The following is a 20131-nucleotide window of genomic DNA, read 5'->3' on the forward strand; positions in this document are numbered from 1 at the left end:
TTTGTTGTTACCCAGAGTAATTGTTTATTTTCCAAGCTATATCACACAACTGCAGGAGTTCAGTTTGCTTCATGTTTTTATTTTTTTACCATGGAAAATCCAGTATCGCAGTACTGGTATCATGACCCAGTGAGAGTGTGTGTGTGGCTATTTCTTGGCTGCGGGTATCCAGGAACCAGGCTGGAATGTGTTGGCTGTACTGACAGGCTCCTCACTGGTCTCTGGCTGGCCGAAGCTAGTGGCGGCGGCGTGGCCCTTGGCTATGGTCTGTGCAGGCCGAGCCACCAGGCCCTCCTCGTACTCCTTAGCCTGCAGAGCCAGCTCTCTCTCATCCACCTCCCTCGCCTTTCCTTTGATGTGCTCCCTGTAGTGCTGGTTTTTCACCAGCTCCTGTGGGGAGTAGGGAACATACACACACACACAATATTAACTGAGGCTTTTCAACAGAGACTCAGTCCTTTGAAGGGATAGCTACTGGTGACAGTGAAGTCCTCTCAAGTCATCCATAAACTAGTGTCCAGTCTGTGGTGTTAGTGTTGCCTTGGCAGAGTCAGAGAGCGAGGGAAGCCTGGATGTGTTGATGTTGTGTGTTGGCAGCAGAACTAGTGGGCTGGGAACGGCGAAGGGAGACCAGGGCAATACAGCCCTGCTTTGGGGAGCAGGGGGAGCATATTGAGCTGCTTCTCCAGCTTGTTAATGACAGGATTTAATCCAATCAATTTATGTTGACTTGGACAGGGACGAGAGGAAACGTTAAGAAGGGGACAAAGTGCCGGGGGAGTGGTTTTGGCTACACCACTGTCCAGCTGTGGACGACTGCGAATGGGCTGACAGTAAGCAGAAAATTGGAATAGAATGTTCTGGCAACACTGAGGTGGGATGACATTGGCCATTGGCATGGAATATACAGAAGAGGGTGCCTGGGTATTTGCTTTCTAAAGGCTTTCCCATAGCCTCCATTTCAAATGGACAAATAATAATAAAAATAATTATAGTCGATTAGATGAACCTTTTTTTTGCACGCCCAATTTTTCAGTTTTTGATTTGTTAAAAAAGTTTGAAATATCCAATAAATGTCGTTCCACTTCATGATTGTGTCCCACTTGTTGTTGATTCTTCACAAAAAAATACAGTTATATCTTTATGTTTGAAGCCTGAAATGTGGCAAAAGGTCGCAAAGTTCAAGGGGGCCGAATACTTTCGCAAGGCACTGTAAGTCTTTTGTGTTGTCCATTCACCCGCTGAATGGCATACACACACACACAATTCATTTCTCAATTGTCTCGAGGCTTAAAAAATAATAATAATCTACACCGATTAACAAGTGACATCAATAAAGGATCATAGCTTCACCCTGGTCAGACCATGTCACGGAAAGAGCATGTTCGTACACTCAGTGTATAATTTCAAGTCAATCGTCCTCTATGAACAGCAAACAAAAGGAAAGGGGTGCTCAACAATGATAAAAATCACGAGAATGGCTTACCAAGAAAAACGTCCAAAAGGGCTAATTAGAGGTAAAAAGGAGTTGGAGCCCCCGACAAAAAAAAGAGGAAGAGATTTATTTTTTATTCTCACTTTAATCCTTTGTACAGGATGTGAAAAGATGACTGACGTTTCCTCGGAGGAAGACGTCAGCTTGACGTGGAAATGTCAGGCATATTGCTGTGACTGTCTACACTCACTAGCACCTTCACACGCCAGCTCCAGTTTATTTTTAACACCTGTCCCCCAAAGTTCCATGGCTCTGTTGGAAACTGAGAGAAAGCAAATCAAAGTGTTTCTCTTGAGTGTCTCTTGAGCGTCTCGTCTCCCCCCCCACCCCCCGGTTACCCCGCCCCACAGCGCTCCCCAAAAACACAGCAGGGATACGCACCTCAATGGAGGGGGGCTGCTTCCGTCTGCCTCGGATCCAAGCTGGATGAGGGAACAGACAGAGTTAGAGCACCCACACTGCACACATACCACGCCAGCAAAATGAGCAGTTACACCAGACATCCAATGTAATGCCAGTTACATGGCATCACACTTGTGTAATTACTCTATAGGTACATTAAAACAGTATCTAACTAGTAAGTGATCTCAAACAGATTTTGGCCTGTTTTTCATGCATTACAATTCCAGCTTGACAACAGCCAGAATATGGCATCACTCTGATTTGCCAGTCTAAGCAGAAAGGGGACTGTAGTACTGCTACTGCATTTCAACTACTGTACAGCATAAGAGTAGAGACTGCAGATTTCTCCTCCTCTGATCCTTAGAGCAACCTCTCTACATCTATCTAGCTCTCCCGCCTCTGTTCTTTTTTTAGGTGTATTTTGGAAGGGCAGGCTCTGGAGAAAGAGAGAGATTTCCCAGCTTTTCCTTCAGCATGCCGGGACTCTGGGCTTCTTATCCCCCTCTTATTTGCATCCTGATGAAAATGCATGAGAGCGGGACAACGAGGGCTTAATGTGGATAAAGCAAGTCAGAGACACAAAATGTTCTGTCTAGTTGTATGGGAAATGGAAACAGTTTTTGACATTGGCAGATAGGGTGACTGATACATTCATGAATACATTTCTGAATAAATAGCCTAGACGATTAATGTTAGTTCTAGTACAGTTGTTGTTGTTGCCTAGCACTATTCTGTACTACAGTGTATTCCCGAGCTCCAGATTCACAGTATCCATAACACCATATCATGGAGACTAGCAGACAAACAGCTAAAGTGTCAGTGTTTCAGCATTACCATCCCACTCTGAGGGTATGTTGCCTTCCAGGTACTCAAACTCTGTAGGGTTAACAGCCACCACCATCCGCTTCGCCCGAACAATCCTCCCTAAGTAAACAATGAGAGATAGAGATTTTTGAAAAACATTAATGCATGAAAATGCACATGATCAAGCGCATAAAAAAACAAACATTTTACAAACATTTTAGATATCGCACGCACACGACAGGACATGGATGATTAGCTCGTGGCCCTCAGGCCTGCTTCTCAGATCTCTCCAAGTATGTCGAAATCTGGGCTAAGCCTTATGTAAATCAACCTCTCTAAGCCCCCCCCCCCTCCCCTGACACCCTCCATCCAACAATGCCCTCCAAATCAACATCAAGCCATATAGGAGACAAAAGAGGTCAGATATCACAGGCAACACAAGAAAGATGAGCTGAGAGGAATACTAAAAACACTCTCTCACATTCTGTATCCTACAGCGCTAGTAGAAACACCACCAATTAATTGGGGGGGGGGGGGGGGGGCTGATTAAACAAGTCGAGCAGGCCCAGTCACATTCAGGTGGAGGGAGGGTTGAAGGGATGGAAGGATGGAGAGAGGGTAAGAGAGAGGCAAATTATTTTAGGCCATGATCCTTAGGACGCAGCTGTAGAGGTTCTCACAACTTTCACTAATGAATGATGTCTGCCCTCCTGCCACACTGACATATCACATCACATTCCCAGAAGTGGGAGTGTGTGAGGGAGAGGGAGTGAGAGAGAGAGATAGGGGGTGGGGGCTCTCTAGAGAGAGATGATGCGTGGTGCATGCATTGCACATCAGCTGTTGTGAAGGATGAATGGACGGACAACATTCCACACACAGATCAATCTGTCAACATGCCATCAACTTCCAAACACAGACCAATATGTCAACATTCCATCACCATTCCACTCAACTCCATTAATCTTCACAGAGCTAAAGACCAGTGGACAAATGGCATCACCATCTCCAAACACACACCAGATTGATGAGCCTGATTGTTGTTCCAATGATAACAGATAAGATATGACATGTAGATGGATGGATAAGGCTGGAGTAGTAGGAAAGCTAGTCTACCACGGACCATATCCAACATGTAGCCTCCCCTCCTTTATTAAGACAGAGGACAGGTGAAAGCAATAAGATGTATGCCAGGTAGGCCTATCTGCTTCACCAGTTTAATTTTCCCATCACATCACACTCTGCCTCTAACCCTATTACAGGGGCTGAGTCACTGGCTTACTAGGGCTCTTTCATACCGTCCCTAGGAGGGGTGCGTCACTTGAGTGGGTTGAGTCACTGATGTGATCTTCCTGTCTGGGTTGGCGCCCCCCCTTGGGTTGTGCCGTGGCGGAGATCTTTGTGGGCTATACTCGGCCTTGTCTCAGGATGGTAAGTTGGTGGTTGAAGATATCCCTCTAGTGGTGTGGGGGCTGTGCTTTGGCAAAGTGGGTGGGGTTATATCCTTCCTGTTTGGCCCTGTCCGGGGGTGTGTCTCCTGACCCCTCCTGTCTCAGCCTCCAGTATTTATGCTGAAGTAGTTTGTGTTGGGGTGCTAGGGTCAGTTTGTTATATCTGGCGTACTTCTCCTGTCCTATCCGGTGTCCTGTGTGAATTTAAGTATGCTCTCTCTAATTCTCTCTTTCTTTCTCTCTCTCAGAGGACCTGAGCCCTAGGACCATACCTCAGGACTACCTGACATGATGACTCCTTGCTGTCCCCAGTCCACCTGGCCGTGCTGCTGCTCCAGTTTCAACTGTTCTGCCTGTGATTATTATTATTTGACCATGCTGGTCATTTATGAACATTTGAACATCTTGGCCATGTTCTGTTATAATCTCCACCCGGCACAGCCAGAAGAGGACTGGCCACCAAACATAGCCTGGTTCCTCTCTAGGTTTCGGCCTTTCTAGGGAGTGTTTCCTAGCCACCGTGCTTCTACACCTGCATTGCTTGCTGTTTGGGGTTTTAGGCTGGGTTTCTGTACAGCACTTTGAGATATCAGCTGATGTACGAAGGGCTATATAAATACATTTGATTTGGTCAATGCAGGTGAAGGAAATGAGACAAGGAAAGGAAGGCCCTTTAGGCTGTTGAGATACACCCATAGTAAATCGGGCCTACTGCTCTTTAGTTCTTAGCTATGCTCTAGACTAATGACTAGTGTACAGGCAGCTATGCTACAGTAGTTACTAAGTTACATAAGCCCACTGCACAGTAGCTAGGCCTATCAGTTGGTTCAGACTATGAGGAAAGAGATCATATATATAATTCTATTTGTTTACATACAGGCCTTTATCATTCAGCTGAGAGCAGCTTCGTAGGAAAACCCAGAGGACATCAAATCCAAGCAAAAAGACTGGCATCCTAGGTAATACCAACAAATACATTTAAAACAGGTAATAAGCTAATTATAAACAGGTGTTATCCACATTTGCATTGGGTGTGGGTGGTGGAGGATAAATATAATGGTCAAAATTATACAAATTATACTAAGCATAGAGAGATCACCCCCCCCCCCACTTCTCTCACACACATTTACCTCCCCCTCTTGCTTTCTCCAACGCCCTCTCTCTCTCTCCGCTTCCCTCGTCTTGCCACTTTTGAATTGCTGGCATGACTAAATCCTTCTACCATGGCTTTTATCCTTGGATTTTTATAAAAAATATGTACATATATTTATGAAACAAGCCCATTCCTCTCACCACACCCACACAAGCTTTCGCGCACACTGGTAATTCTCATGAAACCAAGTCTGAAGAATTCAGCTATATCAGTCCACATTTTTAAAATAATTTACTATCATACTAAGGCTCACTTTGCTTGGTTTCAGGCTCGTTAAGTTGTTTTGAGCTTAAACTGCAGCGCCAGCTGAATTTTTTTTTAAAGAATTTTTTTACTCAATGTCATTACCGTAATGCATCCGGGTCAATTTTGTAGGACTTTAAATATATTACATTTGTAAAAAAAATAAAAAAATAAAATATTAATATTGTTTAAAGCGGTACATATTCAAAGAGAGTTATCAGGTCTGGGTATTCACATTACAAACTAGTCAGAAAAATAAATAAAAAAGGTGTCTGAGCACGTTTCTCATTACCGTAGCATTTCTGCACAAAGTAGAGTGGTTTTTTTTGTATTACGTTTTTTCGACCCATAATTCATTACCACGAAGAGAAGCTCAAAGATGTCTACAAGATAAGCTGGTCCTTTCTCATGTTTAAATATGATAATTCATCCCCTTTATCCATTTTAGATTATCATTACCATAAATGTGTAATGTTTGAGCAAAATTGATTTAATAATTTACAGTATAACAGATTAGAAAGAGCAGGAATTTGTGTCAATAATGGCTTCTGCCATTGTTAACTAAATTTCCTAAGAGCTTCTCATTACTGTAATGCCAATTTCTCATTACCATATGGTTGTCTGTTATGGTAATTAGACGTTCAGTTAAGGTAATGGTAAAAACTGTTTATGATTCATGTACAGTGTAACTCCCATCACACTGTGTGTGCAACAGATACACTGCTAACCAAACAGTGCTATGTGCATGCACACTTGAATTAAAAAGGTTAACTACACTCAAAAACAATTTCTTAGATTTTTCCCAGACCCCCAAAAAATGGTATCCTGGGAAATCATTCTAAACAGTGCACCTGATAACGCTTCTATACTTAGAAAGAGGTGGAATCTAAAGATGGAACAACTAGGATGGGTTGCTAATATGACTAGGATTATGCCCTAGGCTTCTGGACAACGAAAAAAAGTTGACAGCCAATGGAACAGGGGAGAAATGGTATAGCGGTGAGGCCAATAGGGAAGTAAATGGAAACAAATTTGCTCAAATTATATAATTACTCCTGTCTATACATAAAAAAATTAAAAATGATTGAAAATAGTTCACCAGAAAGCATGATTTAGCCACAGAGGAATCGATGATCATTAGCTTCTTTAAAAAAAATTGCTGTTGACTTGTTTCAAATCACACGCTTGTAGGCCTATGCCTATTTGGAAAGCCCACAATTTGGGCAGTGCGTGGCAAAAGGCCTGGCTGATTGTTGAGTTGCAGCTGTCATTGAAAAGCATCTAAAATATGTTTGAAGATAATGTGTCTCGAGTATAATTTAAAATGTTGAGACAAGAAGGGAGGGGTGTGTTAGCGAAGATATAGGCGAGTCTCTCTGCAGAATGGCTCCTGACAGTTCTTGCACATTAATTGTGTCAATTGTTTGCCCTTTGACCCCCCCCCCCCCCACTTGTGAGAAACAAGTTTTTTTTTTCTTCATAACCATCATTTTCAGTCATTGTCAATTTTTTCATTGTCTTTCGTTTGGAGTGCTCCATGTTAGCAATGAGCATGTGTATGGTTTCTCTGTCTTGATCATGTTGAGGGAGCGCACGCACCTAAGCACTCATAGAAGTACCTGGCCTGCTGCGTAGAAATGTAGGATTTAATTTATTTTTTTACATCGATTGTGAATGATAATATATCACAGTAAGCTATTTGAAAAAAAAATCCAACAGTCTCCCCCTTCGATGTGAAAAAGCAATGGCTCCCGAGTGGCGCAGCGGCCTAAGGCACTGCATCTCAGTGCTAGAGGCGTCACTACAGACACCCTGGTTTGAATCCAGGCTGTATCACATCCGGCCGTGATTGAGAGTCCCATAGGGTGCCCACAATTGGTCCAGCGTCGTCTGGGTTTGGCACGGTCTAGGCAGTCATTGCAAATAAGAATGTTCTTAACCGACTTGCCTAGTTAAATAAAAAAGTTATTGGCCTATATACGGAGTTCCATGCGGGGATTTTCTTTTAACCACCAATGGATCACAATGTATCAATGTGTCCATTTGGCAGAGGCTGGTGATCTCACATTAGCTGACGTTTCATTTTTAAAAACAGAATGGAGGTTGGAAAACAACTTAACATTTGCTTGTGTGATGCCCCTTTAGGGGTTGTGTACTGTAATAATGTAGTAGTCTAACAAAAACAGAACAACCGGATTAATCAAACATCTTGTTACTAAAGAAAGAAAAAAGGGCTGCATCAAAAGCTAGGCTGGAGAAGCATAAAGAGCAACTGGAATAGAAATCCATAGCTGCTGGATGAGAACATAAGGAAAGAGGTATAGTGCATTCGGAAAGTATTCAGACCTCTTGACTTTTTCCACATTTTGTTACATTACAGCCTTATTCTAAAATTGATTTAATTGATATTTTTTTCATCATCAATCTACACACAATAGCCTATAATGACAAAGCAAAACGTTTTTTTGTTGTTGTTGTGTGTAAATGTAAAAATAACAAATAAATATCACATTTACATAAGTATTCAGACCCTTTACTCTGTACTTTGTGGCAGCGATTACAGCCTAGACTCTTCTTGGGTATGACGCTACAAGCTTGGCACACCTGTATTTGGGGAGTTTCTCCCATTCTTCTCTGCAAGCTCTGTCAAGGTTGGATGGGGAGAATTGCTGCACATTTTCAGGTCTCAGAGATGCTCAAATTGGGTTCAAGTCTGGGCTCTGGCTGGGCCACTCATGGGCATTCAGAGACTTCTCCCGAAGCCACTCCTCCGTTGTCTTGGCTGTGGGCTTAGGGTCATTGTCCTGATGGAAGGTGAAGCTTTGTCCCAATCTGAGCCCTAGGACCATGCCCCAGGACTACCTGACATGATGACTCCTTGCTGTCCCCAGTCCACCTGGCCATGCTGCTGCTCCAGTTTCAACTTCCACCTGACTGTGCTGCTGCTCCAGTTTCAACTGTTCTGCCTTATTATTATTCGACCATGCTGGTAATTTATGAACATTTGAACATCTTGGCCATGTTCTGTTATAATCTCCACCCGGCACAGTCAGAAGAGGACTGGCCACCCCACATACCTAGAGAGGAACCAGGCTTTCTTCCTAGGTTTTGGCCTTTCTAGGGAGTTTTTCCTAGCCACCGTGCTTCTACACCTGCATTGCTTGCTGTTTGGGGTTTTAGGCTGGGTTTCTGTACAGCACTTTGAGATATCAGCTGATGTACGAAGGGCTATATAAATACATTTGATTTGATTTGATCTCTGCACTGTGCTGTTCATCTTTCCCTCGGTCGTGACTAGTCTCCCAGTCCCCGCTGCTGAAAAACATCCCCACAGCATGATGCTGCCACCACCATGCTTAACCGTAGGGATGGTGCCAGGTTTCCTCCAGACGTGACGCTTGGCATTCAGGCAAAAGAGTTCCATCTTGGTTTCATCAGAACAGAGAATCTTGTTTCTCATGGTCAGAGTCCTTTAGGTGCCTTTTGGCAAACTCCAAGAGGTCTGTCATGTGCCTTTTACTGAGGAGTGGCTTCCATCTGGCCACTCTACCATAAAGGCCTGATTGGTAGAGTGCTGCAGAGATGGTTGTCCTTCTCCCATCTCCACAGAGGAACTCTAGAGCGCTGTCAGAGTTACCATCGGGTTCTTGGTTACCTCCCTGACCAAGGCTCTTCTCCCCCGATTGCTCAGTTTGGCCGAGCGGCCAGCTTTAGGAAGAGTCTTGGTGGTTCCAAACTTCTTCCATTTAAGAATGATGAAGGCCACTGTGTTCTTGGGGATCTTCAATGCTGCAGAATTCTTTTGCCACCCTTCTCCAGATCTGTGCCACGACACAATCCTGTCTCCAAGCTCTACAGACAATTCCTTCAACCTCAAGGGTTGGTTTTTGCTATGACATGCACTGTCAACTGTGGGACGTTATATAGACAGGTGTGTGCCTTTCCAAATCATGTCCAATCATTTGAATTTATCATCGGTGGACTCCAATCAATTTGTAGAAATAATGAAATGATGAATGGAAACAGGATGCACCTGAGCTCAATTTCAAGTCTCAAAGCAGAGGCACTGAATACTTATGTAAATAAGGTCTGTTTTTATTTTAATTTTAATACATTTGCACACATTTCTAAAAACCTGTTTTCGCTTTGTCATTATGCGGTATTGTGTGTAGATTGAGGAAAACAAATGATTTAATCCATTTTAGAATAAGGCTGTAACGTTACAAAATGTGGAAAAAGACAAGGGGTCTGAATACTTTCCCTTATGCACTGTATATAGAGAGTAAAGTTGTAGACAAGAGTGTTATTGATGACATACTTGACCTTACAAAAAGGTTTGGTAACTATGCACATGACATTCATTGCTTTTATACCGGTGTTGTAGCCAAAGCTCTAAATCAACATTTTTCAGAGGTAGAAAAGTTGTTTGTTTGTTATTGATTAAGATTTAGTCTACATTGCATCTCCCTGAAGAATACATCAATTTATCATTTCTTTCTGTGCCACCAAATGTTTGCATAGGTAAAGTTACCAGGTTGTTAGTAGGGCTGCACGATATGGGCAAAAAGAAAAATGGAATTATGATTTTTCAACCAAAGATTGCAATTTGACTTGTGATATAGATCAAAACACTTGGGTGAACTGTCGGGAATCAGAAATGGAATAATTTTATAATCTAATTGTTGTTTGGCATGACAACAAATGAAAAAGCCAGGACGGAGTGATGACCCAAAGTGTTTCCCAGGGGATCCTAATCACATTTAATCACATTTGATTCAGAACATGCTGTTGCACAAACATGCTGATCTACACCACCGCTGGGAGCAACCTGTATTGGAGGTAAACGTTTGCTTTGCCCTAGCTAGTGCATTTAGCTAAATGGCATTTAGCAAGCCAGCTAGTTAGTTAGCGATTAGCATTATTTTAGGCACTTGTTGCAACACTGTAGTCAACCTTCACTAGTAACCATGTTATTGCATTATAATTGCATACTAATGGAATTGTAACTGTTGGGATTGGGAGGGACTGTTGATAATGACATGTAATTGGATTATTTTCCATATTTTCACAGGTACTAAATACAAAAGAGAAATGGACTCAGTGACAGACTTGACTTCTAAAGAACACAAAAACATGGTACTGGGAGGGGGATGGGATGTGGTGGAGCTGGGTAGTGGTGGGGAGTTAATGATCAATGTTGTTCTTAATGCTTCACATATGGTTCCAAATGATATATTTTGCTCTTGATGAAGTACCATTTGCTCATTTACTAATATTATTATGGTAATAATTCTCCTGAATCTTTGGCAAAAAAATAATAATTAAAGTGCAAAATGTTCACCGTGCCATGTTTTTTCTAACTTTACAAGTGTTACGGTAATGAGATTTTTTTGTTTTGTGCATGGTCTTGGAAAACGTGTACATAAACAAAATAATCATTCAGTCTGAACAGTTAAGATTATTCATTTAACAGACAATTTGAGATGGTATTTTATCCATTACAAAATAGCTAGTTATTTTTTTTATTTACCAAGAGTAATAGCAAGTTTGTGAGAATGACTCACAACCACACATACGAGGGAGGCCGGTCTGTCTGTCCATCTGTCAGAGGTAAACCGCTCTCTGCTCTACTGTCTTTTTCAGGGCAATATCAATATTTCATTATACACGTCGTCCAATTACAGCTGCAACAGAACCCACAATCAAAACAGATCATCCTAAATACTACAACCAAATCTACAACAACTACTAAGGTTTCTTCTAGGTTGGAAGTAAATGAGACAGTGGTTTGGTTAGATTGAATAAGGTCAGCTACCTCAACATTGACTTTGTTGTCAGACAAATATTATACCAATACAGGTTATAATATGATGTACACAGAGTGTACAAAACATTAGGAACACCTGCTCTTCTTATGACAGACTGACCAGGTGAAAACTATGATCCCTTACTAATGTCGCCTGTTAAATCCACTTCAAATCAGTGTAAATGAAGGGGAGGAGACCAGTTAAAGAAGACGTTAAGCCTTGAGACAGGGATTGTGTGCCATTCAGAGTGTGGATGGGCAAGACAAAACATTTAAGTGTCTTTGACTGGGATATTGTAGCAGGTGCACCGGTTTGAGTGTGTCAAGAACGGCAACGCTGCTGGGTTTTTCACGCGCAACAGTTTCCCATGTATATAAAGAATGGTCCATCACCCAGAGCACATCTAGCCAACTTGATACAACTGTGGGACGCATTGGAGTCAACATGGGCCAGCATCCCTGTGGAATGCTTTTGACACCTTGTAGAGTCCATGTCCCAAAGAATTCAGGCTGTTCTGAGGGCAAAAAGGGGGTACAACTCAATATTAGAAAAACAGGCCCACAGAGGAGGTATAGGCTAGTCACACATTGTTACATTTTGCTGTGCTTCACCAGATTTAGAGGGAAACCATCATCACATGACAAATGGACCTAGGCCAGTCTTAATGGACCATTTGGATCATTCTCAAGACAGGACAATAGGTGGAAATCCCGCACAGTATTTCTGTCAGTGGGTTTCATCACAACCACCTCAGAGCAGAGCTCTCAGTATATACAGGCTACACAGAGTATGCCTACCTTCAGTGAATAGCCTACATAACCCTAGTCTAACAGGGATTATTAGGAGTTTTGAGCCAGTCAGTGTGGGGGTGTTTTCTGCTTCCCAGTTTAGAGCTGAACCCTCCCACCCTGTCTTACCCCACACTCCCTCACCTTTGGTCTCCTCTCCCAGACCTGGGGGAAGGGGGAGGGGTGAGGAAAGTGTGTGTGTGTGAGGAGAGAGTGTGTGAGGGGCTCCTTCTCTCAGTCTGACCCTATGACAGGCTTGCGTCCTCAGGGGAAGGCTTAGGCCGAAACGTTTATCCAGGGGTGGGGGGGTTCTAAGGGCCTGTGACTGACAGGGGCCCTAAATTATTAGAACATTAGGTACATTTTTTTTTCCAATTTTAAATTATTAACCTTTCATCATTAATATAATATTTGATTTACAATGTACTAATAAAACTAACTGTTTCTTTTTCCTTTTCTTGTTTTTGGCAAAAAGTTAACATCCGTAAACTGAGAAGAACAAGACTGAGAACAAGATATATCTCAAAGTAATGACTGGATTGCCATAAAATGTGTTGTGCACAATCAAGACCCCAAGTGGAAGAAACCTATTGACCTTTCCTCTAGCGCCACCATCAGGCATTTTCATTTTGTTTTCCATTTCCACTTTCACAGCTGCTGATTTTCTAGCTGGTATGTATACTTAGTTCAAAAATCTGCTGTGGATTTTATTATTCTGTTTGTTATATTCTATATATGATCATTTATTTTAATTAAAGGGTTTAATGTATATTTAAGTTGTATTTATTTTAAGAGAATTTTCGATTCAAGAATTTTACCATTAAAATTACATTTAGACTGTAAAAGATGGCCTTTAGCACATTTCTTATAGCATCAAATAGTGAATTCCACTGGATGCAGAATGTTGCATGCATGTCTGCACAGTGTTATATTTTCACAGCTCACTGTCAGTAAATATTGTGCAGTAAATATTGGACTACAAGAGAGTGAAAGCCTGCAAAGGTAAGAGTTATTTAAAGTTTTGAATGGATCAATTGGGTTCTGGAGGTGTGTGATTACAGCAATTGCACAGGGTTGGTGTGGCCTGTGGTGTTGGGGCCCAATGTGATATCTTTTCATGGGGCCCAAAATCCCTAGCGGCGCCCCTGCGTTTATCTACTTACCCCTGAATGAAATAAATACTAAAAAAGAAACCTTGAATCTCCTTTTTGAGAATGTTACAGTTACATCATTTAGGCTTGCCTCCCCCTCACTCACCAGGGGGGCACATAGTCCCCAGTCACGTGCGTGCGCACACAAACAAACAGGCCCAGATTAACCTGCAGGATGGGAGGGAGGACAGTGTTGCTCACCATGAAGGACGAATGCAGTGCATCAAAGGAGAGGCCACGCACAATCAGATTAAATCCCTCCTCATGAATATTAATGAGCCATCTCACCGGTCTGAGCGCGATTCATCTGCGAGGCTGCGATGAGACCAGGTTGAGGGAGGAGCGGAGGGAAACGGACGGATGAGGGGTTGCCGTGGCAGCGAGAGCGGCAGCCAATCAGTGTTTCTCCTCTGTTTGAGGGATGATGTGCTGTGAGTGGGCTCTTTGAAACCTGAACAGACCCTGTTAAACTCCCATCATCTGCTTCAACACCCAACACACCCCTATGCCTCCGCACACACAGACACACAGTCCAAAGAAGTTCTACTGAAGAGGACCTAACATGTTTTTTTTTACCCTCTGCAATGTCATCCATGACACAGAACTGGGACAGCACCTTACATCTATCCATCCCTCCAGCCAACACTCCGAATCTTGAATTAGTTTAATTTTTGATTGATTATTTAGTCCAGAAGCTTTGACCAGAGCTTTTATCCTGCCTTTGCTGTGAGCTGGCTATAGAGTAGTCCTGTCCTAAACCTCTGCATGGCAATGGACAGTTTTATGAAGAGAGTGATCAGGTGCAGCCACCTCACCCGCCCAGCTAGTATAGTCCACCCTACCCCACTCACATCTTCCCCTCAATATCCTTCCCCTCAATATCCTTCCCCTCATCCTTTACAACAGCTAATGTGTACTTAATTCGCCACACATCAGCTCTCTCTAGTGGCTACATTCATAATGTAGAGAGCCCCCACCCCGCACACACACACTTCAGTCAGATAAGTAGACTAGACTATTATGCAACCTTCACATGTAATCTGTAGTGGTGGGCTCCACTCAGAAGCAGCCTGTAGTGATGTCATTGTTCTAGACGTTCATTTCAAGCTTGGCCACCACCTATTAACACTCTCTAAAGGGCTGTCGGAATCATTCACCTCACAAACCACTGCATCTTACCGTTACGTTGTGGAACATGGGCTATAAAAAAAAAAACGGTAGTGAAGCTAGTCTTTGTATGGATGCTGACCTGTTTCTCGCTCTGAGCTGTATGTTGCTTCGCCCGCCCAGCACATGACGTCCATGAAGAGAGCTGTCCACCCCTTTCTATTCTCCTCCATCCATCACGCCATTCAACAAACCCATCTCTTTGTCTTCCTGCCACCTCCACCTTCTCTCGCTCTGTACTCATCTGTTCCCTCCACCTTCTCATGTCTCCCTCTTTCTGTCAGTATCCTTCCCTCTCGCTCTCTCTCTCTCCCTCCCTCCCCCAAAATCATAATTTCTGTAAGTAATCCCCCACCTCTCTCCCCCTACGGTCTTATTTCCCCCTTGGTCAGAATACCCCCTGTTTCTCTCTCTCAGCCTGTTAGTTTTATGAGAATAATGTGAATTCAATAAGCAGAGGAGCAGATTTGAGGAGCGGAGGAGGCCGTCTGTCTTTTCCGTCTGACCTGTTGGCTTTCTGACAGACAGAAGTGTCAAGCCCTCTCAGTCCAGAACGAACCCAACTGACTCAGATTGATGCCAGCCAGCTCCCTGCAGCAAGTAGCTCAACTGGAAAACAGACTCAAAATAGCCTTATTTGTTTTCCCCTCTCTTCACACATAGGCCCAATGTCTCTCCATCTTCGATCTCCTGTTGAAAGAGGGGGGGAAAAAAACAAGCCTCGGCAGAAAATGGACTCCTGAGGTAGCCTAGGAGGTTATACCTTGTGGTGTAGAAATAACCATTAGGCCTACATCGTATACTGTAGCCTATGGACATTTCCGTGGATAAACCCCCGATGATCACTAATACAGAAGTTCATAGGAGCACATCAAATTTGGTGTTAAATGAATCGAAGGGTCTACATTTTCCCACCATACATATTTGGGAACATGCCTAAGCAAAGGCTTTGTTTCCTGGAAAAGTGGTCTTAGAAAACATCTAGAAGAAAACATTTTTTTTTTTTAAAGAAGGTCCAACGCAGCCATTTTTATCTCAATATCAAATCATTTCCCGGTAACAATTAAGTACCTTACTGTGATTGCTAAGAAACCTTTTTAATTTAAAGAAAAAAACAATTTCTCAAGTAATAACTTTGCTAGGACTGTCTGGGAATGGTTTGAGTGGGGAGGGAAAAACTGAAAATGTGCTGTTATTGGCAGAGGGGTTTGGAACTCTTTCTTATGGGTCTATTTAAGTCAATTTACCACATGATGATGTCACCATGGAAGGCCAAAACTAACCTTCCACCAAAACAGGAAGAAATTTCAGGCGGTCTTTTCAAACAGCTCTTACAGTAAAAGGGCATTATAATAAATGTACACAATATTATTCCAACATTGTGGAAATAGTACACAAAACATTAAGAACACCTGCTCGTTCCATGACAGACTGAGCAGGTGAAAGCTATGGCCCTGCATCACAATGGGATTCGATGAGTTCTAGCTTCTGTTGCTAGGGTTGTTGTTAGAACTTGCAAAATTTCGACCGGCCTAAGTAATTAACCAAAATGGCCGTTGCCATGCTGGTTTATTGGCTCCATTTTACTTCATAGCGGTCGCAAAGGACAGAGGCCTCGGGCAGAACTGGTTCTATTTCACCTCATAAGTACTCGCTCAGTCCGCGCAACATTATTACCTCAGAATTCCTCACCAAGGACGGTGTTTTTGACGGCGACTACCTGCTGACTACCTACTGCTTCAGAGGACCGAAAAGAGAACACTTTGTTTACCATATATTTGTCTTTATACAGTTCATTCAGAAAATATTCAGACCCCTTGACTTTCCACTTTGTTACATTACAGCCTTACTATAAAATATATATATATATTTTTTTTAAATCGCAGCAATCTATACACCATAACCCAGGTTTTTAGACTTTTTTGCAAATGTATAAAAAATAAACTGAAATATCAAATTTACGTAAGTATTCAGATCCTTTACTCAGTACTTTGTTGAAGCACCTTTGGCAGTGATTACAGCCTCGAGTCTTCTTGGGTATGAAGCTACAAGCATTGCACACCTGTATTTGGAGAGTTTCTCCCATTCTCTGCAGATCCTCTGAAGCTCTGTCAGGTTGGATGTGGAGCGTCGCTGCACAGCTATTTTCAGGTCTCTCCAGAGATGTTCGATCGGGTTCAAGTCTGGGCTCTAGCTGGGCCACTCAAGAACATTCAGTGACTAGTCCCGAAGCCACTAATCCATTGTCTTGGCTGTGAATGCACTGTGCATTTGCAATATGTTTCAATGGGCATTTATTATCACGAATTTGGCATGCTCAAAAATACTGCAGAAATGCTAAAATTGACTGGCCCGATGAACTCGGGATGTCTGGGCAGTGATTCTGGTTCCTCTCCATCGCTCGTTGGTGTTGATTTCAGAATGTCATTTTGGTGATGGTACCTCATTGTTTAAACATATTGCAAATGGACAAAAGTCAGCCAGCAAGTCACCGTCCATCAGTCAATTAGATATCATTCTGACACCAAACTGATACAAACGGACCCCACACCCACTTTTTACAACTCGTTTAAAAGCCAACTATCACATATTCAGAGCTGGCCCAAAATTCACAGCTCCTTCTGTTCAAACCATAATAAAAACATAAAACACGTAGTTACATTCTAGAAACGTTAGGGTCCGTCTCTATGGGCCGAGGCGGTTGCAATGAACCTAGTCTTGCGACTCTGGGACATTTCTAAATGTTGTCATTTTCGTGATGTCAAAATGAATTGAAGTTATTGCAAATGTACGAGGCTGTTTCTCGGTCCGAGAACCTTCTAGAGCCACAACTCACCACGCACTATCGACCTGAGCTCTAGAACAGGTTTCAAAAGTTTCAGAACTCTAGGTCTGATGGTTCTTTAAAAGTTCTAAAAAAAGTAACTATTGCAGGCTCTGTCTGTCTCTACGCACCACACTGTGTCCCTCCGTCCAAGCTGTGTGTGTGTGTGTGTGTTTTTCTTGGAAATTTTATGGGAGACAAGACTGATTTACAGTTCATGAGGGTTGCCTGATCGCACTTATTACGTTTTTGGAAAGATCTGACTTTTTTTAACCCTTCGAAACAGCCCCTATGACACCAATTATGGCACTTCCAGTTGGCACAGGAAGCTAAAAGTGAACACATATCCTCATTGGGGTATGCTTTTACAGAATCCTGAGTTAAGTGTTTATGTAAAGAATTGACCGATCTACACATGGTTGAATGCAGTCACTTTCACATTTGCAGGTTATGTACATCAAAACATATTTTGGGTGAATTTAACCACTTCCGGTTGCTCCAGGAAGCTTAGAATCGACACAGGTAGACCTCATATTGGCCTGATGGATTGTCATCGAAGACAGGTTCATAAGTCATTCATAACACACATAGGCTTCAGGTTGAATTTAGGGGTGCAGGCAATGTATTCCTGTGGGGAGAGAAGTCAGTGAAAACTGTTTGATGTAAACACCTTCTTTTAACTGTTAAGAGTTCATGCACGGTCAAGGTTAGGCTTGCACAGATCGGGAGGACCTCAGGAATGTTCCTGAGGTCAAATTGTGCTTAGAACCCTAACTGTTCTCCTGCTGTCACCCAAAAGCACCTGCAATTTAGGGCCAGGCTTCATTATGAGCTCAGACCGAGCAAGCTATGGTCTAGCGGGGGCATCTCTTTGAACTCGGCACAGCCTAGAGATTATGGTAATGCCATTGCAGGCTCTGAGTGTCTTTAAGCACCGCACTGTCACTCCATCCTTGCTGTGTGTGTGTGTGTGTGTGTGTGTGTGTGTGTGTGTGTGTGTGAGAGAGAGCTTTTCTTCAACATCTGTTGGGAGAAATGACTGATTTACAGTTCATGAGGGTTGCCTAATTTATTTATTTTTAATTTGACCTTTATTTAACTAGGCAAGTCAGTTAAGAACAAATTCTTATTTTCAATGACGGCCTAGGAACAGGCCTGTTCAGGGGCAGAACGACAGATTTGTACATTGTCAGCTCAGGGGTTTGAGCATGCAACCTTCCGGTTACTAGTCGAATGCTCTAACCACTAGGCTTTAAACCCTTCGAAACAGCACCTAAGACACCATTTAAGGCACTTCCGGTTTTCAGAGGAAGCTGAAAGTGAACACATATCCTCCTTTTGGTAGGCACTTATAGAATATTGAGTTTTAAGTCTATGTTAAGAACTGACTTATTTACAGAGGGTTGAATGAGTGTGTGTTATTTCAGAAAATCACGGAAAAATCACAGAAATCTCGCAGAGCTCGGAAATACACTTCAAAAAGATTAATCTGAACATGCTTTAACTGGATCTGTAACTTTTTTTTAAAAACATCACCAAATTGTACATTGTACGATTTCTCTTAAATTACGATAGATAAATGGCTGGTTCTTTTTTTATTGACACCGTAGGTTCATTTACTTTGACGTGAAGCGGAAAGATTTGCGCTCTATTTTCATTTTTGACCTTTAATCCCAGAAAAATGGCCATAACTAAAAAACTGTTGAGGCCTCGACGCCAACTTGTTCGGGGCCAACTGCCCATTATGCCAAACCGATGCTCACCAAGTTTCGTCTTCAAAGTCTTTTCCGTTTAGGAGAATTGGTGATGATTGGTGATGTTTTGTACATTTGCAATATGATTCCATTCGCCCTCTTGTGGGATTTACCAGGACAGCGGAAAAATGACACAAATTTGACAATTTTATAAAACTGAAACCGAATGTCTGAGGGACGTTTGATGACTTCCTGGAAGATCATGCTTCACCGTAGGGATGGTGCCAGGTTTCCTCCAAACGCGACGCTTGGCATTCAGGTCAAAGAGTTCAATCTTAGTTTCATCAGACCAGAGCATCTTGTTTCTCATGGTCTGACAGTCCTTTAGGTATCTTTTGGCAAACTCCAAGCGGGCTGTCATGTGCCTTTTACTGAGGAGTGGCTTCCGTCTGGCCACTCTACCATAAAGGCCTGATTGGTGGAGTGCTGCAGAGATGGTTGTCCTTCTGGAAGATTCTCCCACCTCCACAGAGGAACATTGGAGCTCTGTCAGAGTGACCATCGGGTTCTTGTACACCTCCCTGAACAAGGCCTTCTCCCCCGATAGCTCAGTTTGGCCAGACGGCCAGCTCTAGGAAGAGTAATTTAAGAATGATGGAAACCACTGTTTTCTTGTCAGCTGTGGAAACTTATATAGACAGGTGTGTGACTTTCCAAATCATGTCCAATCAAATGAATTTACCACAGGTGGACACCAATCAAATTGTAATCAAGGATTATCAATGGAAACAGGATGCACCTGAGCTCAATTTCAAGTCTCACAGCAAAGGGTCTGAATCCCTATGTAAATAAGCAGTTTATTTTTTAATACATTTGCAAACATTTCAAAAAACCTGTTTTCGCTTTGTCATTATGAGGTTTTGTGTGTAGATTCTAATAGATAACTGGAAGGATATAGCTATGTACAACCATTTTCCATCTAGCTAGTTGGTCATCTACATGTTGCCATCGATACATATGTCTATCATGTTGAGGTATCTAGACATAAATTAAACCTGACCAATCAAATTGATAGGTGTAAGCAAATATGGTAATTCCAACTGCCCTTAAATAGACACAGATAGGGGGAGTGGGGATGGAGGATTAAAGAGA

At 42.6% G+C, this 20131-nt stretch overlaps 1 protein-coding gene across 1 annotated transcript in view; it reads right to left on the reverse strand.

The window, feature by feature from the left end:
- Positions 1 to 20131, reverse strand: part of ndufaf2 (NADH:ubiquinone oxidoreductase complex assembly factor 2) — a 32141-nt gene continuing 12010 nt past the window's right edge. The window contains exons 2-4 of the mRNA XM_020474807.2: positions 2732 to 2821; positions 1877 to 1917; positions 1 to 390 (exon numbers count right to left, since the gene is read on the reverse strand). Of these exons, the coding sequence (XP_020330396.1) occupies positions 148 to 390; positions 1877 to 1917; positions 2732 to 2821 (374 nt within the window). The 3' untranslated portion in view covers positions 1 to 147. The remainder of the gene's footprint in view (positions 391 to 1876; positions 1918 to 2731; positions 2822 to 20131) is intronic.

Source organism: Oncorhynchus kisutch, linkage group LG3 (assembly GCF_002021735.2).
Source record: "Oncorhynchus kisutch isolate 150728-3 linkage group LG3, Okis_V2, whole genome shotgun sequence".
Classification (NCBI taxonomy): Eukaryota; Metazoa; Chordata; class Actinopteri; order Salmoniformes; family Salmonidae; genus Oncorhynchus; species Oncorhynchus kisutch.